Source organism: Buceros rhinoceros, unplaced genomic scaffold (assembly GCF_000710305.1).
Source record: "Buceros rhinoceros silvestris isolate BGI_N320 unplaced genomic scaffold, ASM71030v1 scaffold30441, whole genome shotgun sequence".
NCBI classification, from domain to species: Eukaryota; Metazoa; Chordata; class Aves; order Bucerotiformes; family Bucerotidae; genus Buceros; species Buceros rhinoceros.
The window spans coordinates 45,264-54,045 of NW_010393037.1; the positions used below are offsets into that span (position 1 = coordinate 45,264).

The 8,782-nt window shown below is 48.3% G+C and overlaps 1 protein-coding gene across 1 annotated transcript in view; it reads left to right on the plus strand.

Moving 5' to 3' along the window:
• CDH4 (cadherin 4, type 1, R-cadherin (retinal)) overlaps positions 1-8,781 on the plus strand; it is a gene marked incomplete at its 5' end in the record, with an annotated part of 42,943 nt that extends 34,162 nt beyond the window's left edge. The window contains 4 exons of the mRNA XM_010144724.1: positions 1-22; positions 4,572-4,711; positions 6,779-6,943; positions 8,519-8,781. The exon at positions 1-22 is cut by the window's left edge and continues 16 nt beyond it. Coding sequence (XP_010143026.1) covers positions 1-22; positions 4,572-4,711; positions 6,779-6,943; positions 8,519-8,725 — 534 coding nt within the window. The remainder of the gene's footprint in view (positions 23-4,571; positions 4,712-6,778; positions 6,944-8,518) is intronic.
• Between the last annotated feature and the right edge of the window lies 1 nt (position 8,782).

Genomic DNA, 8,782 nt, shown 5'->3' on the forward strand with positions numbered 1-8,782 from the left:
ATCTGCATCATCATTTTGCTGAGTAAGTACTGCAGGGGCTGACACCGCTGGGAAGTGTCTTGTTGCCCATCCCGTTCCCCGTTGTCCCGTTTCTCTATGGGGTATTTTCCAAGGGCTGTGCGAGCTCCATGCAAAGGACAGAGCCGTGAGCTTGGGGCTTCAGAGTCAGCAAAAATCTCTGCCTGTGTCAGACTTTTCTTTCCAAGACTTCCAGTAGTTTTACAAACACCGTTACACCCAACAGTGTCCTGTAGGTAGTGAGTGCAATATGATTCTCCACATTTTGCAGGAAAAAGTTGAAGGACTTCTGCAAAATCCTGTGACAGACTACCCCATAGCTCTCAGGTCCCTGGCTGGCTGTGGATATACTGGTTCCCAGTACCAGATCCACTGGTTATGAGAGTCTGGCTAGTCCCTGGCAGAGCCAGTCGTAGCTGTAGTTTTGTGGTTGTTCGGAGGAAAGGAAGAATGGTAGTTATTCCCGTTGCTTGTAAAGTAACATCAGATTGGAGAATTGCGGTGGATTGTGAGTGTTTTTAGAGGCAGGATCCCCAGTTTGTGAGGAGGGCTGGAGATGCATCGCAGAGAAGGGCTGGCCATCCCTTTCCCCGAGGCAAAGCCATGCCTTTTGCCCAGCCACGCTGTTAGTCCCAGGCTTTCATTAGCGTTACCAATAACCATGTGTGCACACACTTAAAAATAAAAATGGTATCATTATAATGTCAAGCAGGAGTTGGCACAGTAGGAATAGATAAAAACGAGCGCTGAAATGAACAATGAGGTAAATATTCATCAATAAACACAGGATGAAACCATGGGACTCCCATTAAAGCTAATGGGAGTTATGGTGCTAAATCACATTTAATATTTACCCCCAATGTGTTTAAACAGAGAGCAGATAGAGCGACGTATGCTACAAATGTCACCTAATGTGGCTATGACACGGTACATTAGGAGAATGGGTCATCTCTGGGCAAACATCCACCCTCCTGGGCCAGCAATGGGGATGGATTGTTGTATAATTGATTTTCCACAGCAGTCTGGAGAGCGAGCAAGAAAACCGGGTGTTCGTGGCTGCGCAGTCCCCACCCCTGATCCAGCCCATCCGAGCCCGTGGCAGCAGCCCTGTGCCCAGCCACGATGCCCAGTTTCTGTCCTTCACTGGGTATGGGGTCCCAGTAGCAGGGCGGTTTGGGCTGCTCCCTTCAGCACGGGCATTTGTTGCGAACGCGCCGTGTTTGCACACCCAGAAGACGATGTGTTCATCAGTCCCACCGTGCACACCGGGGCGTGCAGGCGCCCTGCTGCCCGTTGTCTACACGTTTGCACTGAAAGCCACAACAGTGATTAAACACAGGGCGTGGTTTTTTGTTTTTTTTTTTGCTGCTCTTGTACAAATCCAGTGCTAAAATGTGATTTAAACAGTTAGAAATCCTATTGACTGAAATTAACTTCAGCTGAAGGACGTTTGATTTAAGAGATTCCTCGTTTCATTTTCAGATACATTATCCCATTTAAAATTATGGTTTTTATTACAAAAGCTTATTTTTACATTCATTGTAATTCTAATTGACTTTTTTTTTATCTTCAAGAGCTGCAAAGCACTGTATCAGTGATGAAAAATGTAATTCGCGGTGAGCAGTTTTCCAGTTACATCCTTCCAGTGTTTTGCCTCCTTTCTCTCCGTGTTACATCGTGACCTCTGAACAATAGCCGGGAAAAAGGCAGATGCGGGATTTTTTGTGCTATTTGTCCATTTTAGAGGCAGCAGGTCAGAGTTTTATGGCTTTAAAAGGAAGAAGCAGCAAGGGGACAGATCTGAGTGCTCAGGTGAAGGAAGCTTCTGCCTTTACCTTTGCTCAAAGGTTTTTCTCTCCTTCCTGGTACCTGATGTATTAGCTGCACAAATAACACATTTAGAAGAGCAATGCAGTAAAAAATTGTGATGGGTGAAGACAATAGATTTCAAGGAAAACTACATGCAGAGTGAAAATGGGTCTAACAGCAGTAATAGCACTTCCCATTCTGCAGAGTGAATAAAAGGAAGGAGAGTGCACTACATCCGCTATTGACACTTTGAAGGCCTTTTTTTTTTTCCAGGGTAGCTGTAAAGTCCTTAATGGCACAGTTTTTTTCCACAAGTGCATGAAAAAGTAGCATTTAAAAAAAAAAGGAAAAGAGAAAGATAAACCCTGGTAACCATTATAATATTGTCTTTGTGGACTAGGCAGGTATCTTGTTGTGAGAGACTTGAAAAGGAACGAGGAGAAAAGGACTTCAATAGCCTGCTAAATAGCTGAGGTTCTATATTGCAGATAAGAGTTACATTTTCTTCCCTTTTCTTTTCCCTCTCTTGAATAGATCTAGGATAAGCATTAAAGAAGTGCTGAACTATCTGAAAACAATTCTGTTAGCTGGCAGGCAGGGCTGGCAGCCAATTGGCACACAATGGCAGTAATTAGCTGTCCGGTCCTCTTCTGCTCGCTGCCCCGCATCCCTGTGGGGTATAAACACTTCGGTGCTGGGAGGAGGAGCGCAGATCCTCCTCACCACCTCCCCACGCAGTGGGGCTGCAGGCTGGGCCGCCCGCCTTTCTTGCCCGGGTCTGGTCTCTTCTCCAGTCTTGCCCACTCGTGAAGCGATGCCGAGGCTCGGTGAAGAGGCAGAGGGAAAGAAAACTCTGCGAGGTATGAGAAGGTGGGAAACAGCAACTGTTCCTTCTCCTTGTGGAGCTGAAAAACACAAAGAGTTTGGGATCTTACCAGGGTCCTGCCCGGGTTCACGTGGGTTGGCTGAATTGGTTTGCTGCAAGGGTTGACCTCAGTGAAACGGAACACATTCCCACAAGCACACATTCCCACCTCCATCTCTCCCTTGCCAGGGTCTGGTCTCTTCTCCAGCCTTGCCCACTCGTGAAGCGATGCCGAGGCTCGGTGAAGAGGCAGAGGGAAAGAAAACTCTGCGAGGTATGAGAAGGTGGGAAACAGCAACTGTTCCTTCTCCTTGTGGAGCTGAAAAACACAAAGAGTTTGGGATCTTACCAGGGTCCTGCCCGGGTTCACGTGGGTTGGCTGAATTGGTTTGCTGCAAGGGTTGACCTCAGTGAAACGGAACACATTCCCACAAGCACACATTCCCACCTCCATCTCTCCCTTCGTCTGCAGATTGCCACCATCACAGCTTCCTGCGTGAAGAACGGAGGGGAGGCAGACACAGGGAGGTGTAACTCCGTCAACTGTGGAGGCTTAGTTTCATTTTTGGTGGCATGATCTGCAGCAACCGAGAACAAGAATGAAAACTGATGTATTAGCAGTTCTAACAGAAGACAAGGTCTGGCTGCCTTGTGCTAGTGGAGACTCAAGTTCCCAGAGTGACTTTCATGCGTTAAGTCACAGGGAGCGCCCAGCCTCTGGGACATGAGTGGCCCTTTGAAGGAGGAGCTTGTGGAGCAGGGAGGCAGCATTTCCCCCTTAAGTGGGGGAAAAATTCTCATGTTGATCTCTCTCTTTACTGTACTGGGAGAGATTAGCCAGGGCTTGGCACGTAACTGCCGCTGCCCAAGGAGGTTGGCTCTGTGCTACCAGATTCGTTCTCCCTTGCTCTGCAAAGCAAGCCCTGCTCTCTGAAAGGATGTCAACTGATCTTAGATCTGCTTTGCAAGTCGATGGCCAAACGCGTACACTAATGTCCTGGCTAATGCGATCTTGGAAGTCTAGAAAGCCTCCCTCCCTCACCAAAAAAGAGGAGAAGTGGGCCCAAATCAGGTTACACAACCCAGTACTACCCACCCTCCCCAAAGCATGGGGTGCTGCACACCACAGTGAAACAACTGCCACGGCTAGGGCTGGCGACCTGAGCGGGCATCGCTGTGTCACGCTGCTGGCACAGCCGCTTGTGCAAGGGGCTGGGCATCCGGACCTGTTTGCATCTCAGCACCTCGGCATCTCTCTCTTTCCTCCACCTTTTTTTTACGCCCCCGAATAAAATAAAGGTGAAAATCAAATCCTGGAAATTCAGGATTTAGATCAAATATTTTCAGAAAGCATCACGACCTGAGCGGGCATCGCTGTGTCACGCTGCTGGCACAGCCGCTTGTGCAAGGGGCTGGGCATCCGGACCTGTTTGCATCTCAGCACCTCGGCATCTCTCTCTTTCCTCCACCTTTTTTTTACGCCCCCGAATAAAATAAAGGTGAAAATCAAATCCTGGAAATTCAGGATTTAGATCAAATATTTTCAGAAAGCATCAGTTTTCACACTTCCTCTTTGCTTTTCCTTTGATTGTGTGTTTGACTTCTGATAAACATCAGCTCAATCAGCATTCGTGATGGATCTTAGAGAACTGTTTGTACGGAGGCCTGTCACAGTATTTGCAGCTCTCACTGATCTCTCTCTTATAAATTAGAACATGCAGTAGGATAAAATTTGATTTCTCTCACTAGCAGCCAGGGAGGTTCTCCGTAGTGGAGGAGGGCAGGTGAGACGTCAGGACACGCCATCACACTCTGTCACATGCGGCTTGGTCTCGCACCCGGTGAGATCCAGGCTCACCCCACTTCTTCTCCATTACAGCCATGGTTCTGCTGTTCGTGGTGTGGATGAAACGCCGGGAGAAGGAGCGCCACACCAAGCAGCTCCTGATTGACCCTGAGGACGACGTCAGGGACAATATTCTGAAGTACGACGAAGAGGGAGGTGGAGAGGAAGACCAGGTGAGAATAGCCTTCAGGTTGCGGCCAAGGAGCAGCTGAGCCATCTATACTCTCAAAACCCACGTTATTTTCACTAAAGTACTTGCAAAGGGTTGTGTTCCCCCTTGTTTATGCCGAGGCAGCGTTACTGGTTTCCCCACTATGGTGTGGACAACAGTAAGAGCCAGCTTAGGTCCAGCATGTCACTGGGACACTCCCCTGTACAAACTGTGCGGGAAGGCTAGTGCTACTTGGATTTTGCTATCCCCTCGGCCAGCTTGCATATATCCATCTACTAACACTCATGTTCAAACACTGTTTCTGCTGTTTTGGTCATGAAAATTGTATATTTAACCATTCTCCAGACGTGTGGCTGCAGGCACTTGCCTTGGCTTCCTCGAGCCTTCTGTGGGCTTTCCCGGCGTTTGCTAATCATCTCTAGTGTGCCTTTAATTTCTTTTAATTTCTGGATGTGGTTTGTAAGAAGTGTCTGACTACATTTGGGGATTTTCTTTTTCACCACGAAGCGTACAGTGGCAAAGCCGTGCTTGGTGACAAACCCTTAAGCCACAGCCTGCCTGAATGCGTCAGCTTTTCTGTGGTGGCTTCTTCTTACAGACACCGCTGCTGCTATTGCAGGAGAACCTCCCTGGCCTGCACCCCTGGGATGGGCTGTCCTGCCGCTATGGGTGTATTTTCTCAGCTGAAAAACAGCAAAGTTTGGTTGCTCATGGTTAGGTCACTGGTTTTTTTTATTCCTACCTAACGCAAGTAAAGAGCCCAAGGCCTCGAATATGAAGTGCACACAAATTGTGTGACTCTGTATCATGTAATGGCTTAATTCTTTCTTGCTTAAATGGCTCATGGGTCTGTGCAGAGGCAGCCGTGTTCATGGTTGGTGTCAGTGAGTCCCGAGGTCAGTGTTGGGGCTGGTGCTTGAGGAGTAGCCAAAACCGCTGCAGCATGTCTATGGGGAGATCTAGGTTAGGTATCAGGAAAAACTTCTTTACCCAGAGGGTTGTGAAGCCGTGGAACAGGCTGCCCAGGGAGGTGGTGGAGTCCTCATCCCTGGAGGGGTTTTACAGACCTGTGGAGGTGGGGCTGAGGGACATGGTGTAGGGACCCTGGCAGTGCTGGGGGAACAGTTGGACTTGACCTTAAAGGTCTCTTCCAACCAGATGATTCTGTGTCCTGCCATGGAGGTCCCGGTGGCACCCAAAGGCCGGCGGGTGAGCCTGGCCAGAGCCACTGCAGGGAGCCGAGGCAGAGGCTTTGCCCGAAACTTGAGAAGTTCTTATTCAGTGGAAAACTCCTTGCAATTAGCATTTCATTTTCTCTTGTCACTGACAAGTTATTTATAAATATTGCTCCTGGAGATTCAATCATCCCCGTCTGAGCACAAGAATAGTTTCACCGGTAGAACAAAGCACTGATACGAGCATTCAAACCAGCTGAAGTATCTGGTTTCAGGCAGCTACACTGTAGGCTTAAATATTTTAGAAAGGATTCGTTAAAAATAACAGCAAAGGAAGAGCAGCAAAACACCATTACCTCCATGAATATATTTTTAATGAAATATTACCTGCTTCTCGTTCCTTGATAGAAACCTCGTCTGTTGGGATTTTTCACAAGCAGAAAAAGAACATAATTACTTTGAAAGGCCTGCATGCAGAAACGCAATACACATGTAAATGTTTTTCCTTCTGTACAGGTGTAATTGCAATAATATGTCCACCAGCCCTGTCTTTACGTTATGTATTTCATCAGTTACAGACGTATCTATGCGCATGCAAACAAAAACCAATTTTTTTAACCCAAAGACTGAGACACTGTGTAAAATATTCAGAAAGTATTTAAATATTAGATTTAACTATGTTTTAAGAAACATTCTTAGGAGGTCAATTTTATGAGGTCAGGTTATGAGTTATCAGAAATTTAAATAGAGGTGCTACATACCCAGGGATAAGATTTACCATTGAACTTCAGCTGAAATAGGGTTAGACCCCTCAACTTGTTTCTACGTTGGGTGAGTAGATGATGCGAAGGAAAAGCTCTCGGTTTCACTCTGTGCCTTTCCGTTTGTCGCAGGATTACGATTTAAGCCAGCTCCAGCAGCCGGAGACCATGGATCACGTGCTGAACAAGACACCTGGAGTCAGGAGGGTGGATGAAAGACCTATCGGTGCTGAACCACAGTATCCTATAAGACCAGTAATCCCACACCCAGGGGATATTGGTGACTTTATTAATGAGGTATGTTCTGTGGGGTGTCCTGTGTCACATCTTAAAAGCTTGAGCAGCCAGATGAAATCAGCTACCCAACGTTCTCCTGGCTGCATGGGGCAAGTGATGCTATTACTCACTTGAGGGGTCTGACCAAAGCCGGGGGAACGACTGGCATGAGCAAAGGACACGGGACTTGGCCTGATAAGGGCACCGAGCTTCTAAAAAGCCAAAATACAGATGAAATCTTGAGATTTCCGAGGTGGGTATTACAGATAGATAGCACGCTGTTCCACATCCAGGCAGCGTAACCGCATCCCGCTCTCCCTTGGATTACTATGAACATTGCAGTTGCCGTCAGTAAAACCATGTCTGGGCATGGACAGAGGAGGGTGATCCTGGTGGCGAGGCGGTGGCCGGGCAGCGGTGGGGTTGCTGAAAACTGAAGGTGCCACTTGTGGCTCCTGGACTTGTGACACTTTCACCAGCCTGTGCCTTCCCAGTAAGCTGTTTGGTCTAAAACCTCAAAGAGTTTGCAGAACAGGGGGATCCGTCTCCCATCAGAGAGGGTTCCTCTGTTCCGGGTTACGTTAGTGCACCTTTACCTGCTTGTACAAATATCTATCCATTTGGTATTTCTTATCTGGTTTAGTTTTGAGTGATTGAGTGGTTACAAACCAATCAATCCGTTACTTCCTCCGAGACAAAACACGCCATCCATTTCCTAAGTCAGAAAAATAAATGTTACTGGATTTAATTCCATTACTGTGTCCATTTCCTGCTGTGCTTTTTCTCATTTTCATCATTAAAATTCCCTCTTCCTTGGTTCCTGCCCGTCCTTCACACACATTTACGCACATCCACACACAGGACGACTCGCTCCAATCACTGCAGTGAAACCTGCTCCATCTCCCCACGCTGGCGTTTCCGAAGGGGTGAATGCAGAAGGTTCGGCTTTATTGCAGGTCTCTTCTGCTGGGCTTTTCCTGAGGCTGGGCTGCAGCAAAACAATTCTTTTTCTCCGTATCCCGAGGCCATTTCTGTGGCCTGCCTACACTGGGCAGTCACGATGCACGGGAACAGCAATGCTTCCCAACCCTGGGTCCGGGATTTCACAGCCCAAGTCTCTTCTAATTGCAGAGTTTTTCTAGGAGTGGTGGTGGTGGTTTTTTTTCCCTAAAGGAATCAAAATGACCAAAATTGAAATGCTTACTGCAATAACGCCTCTTGGTAGGAGAGGAAGGGTGCTGGTTATTCTGTGGCCAAGCTGTCCAGCACTGAAAGCGCTCCAGATCGGGAGCTGGGTCCTTGGGAGTAACTCCCCTCCTGCTCCATCCAGCTCTTTGTCAGAGGCACTGGGAGTTAGTGGATTCTCTGCTGGGGCAGCTGGGAAGGCTCTACCTGGGGGGGCAGCTGGGCACAGGGGAGCCCCAGGACCCTCATTTTCTCACCACCTCTGCTGAGCTTTTCACCATCCTCTTCCAGCTTTGCTGCAGGCTTCCCCGGTGCCCCACCAGCCAGATCCTTACCCCAGCACCCTTCCTGAGCACCATCACCGTCAAACCCCATGGTGGGTATTAACGCTGTGGGTTTGCCCCCCTCCAGGGCCTGCGTGCGGCAGACAACGACCCCACAGCCCCCCCCTACGATTCCCTGCTGGTCTTTGACTACGAGGGCAGCGGCTCCACCGCCGGCTCCGTCAGCTCCCTCAACTCCTCCAGCTCCGGGGACCAGGACTACGACTACCTTAACGACTGGGGACCCAGGTTCAAGAAACTGGCAGACATGTATGGGGGAGGCGAGGAAGATTAAACTGACCTCACATTATTTAAAAAAAAAAAAAGAAAACGAAGAAGAGGAAAAAAAAAC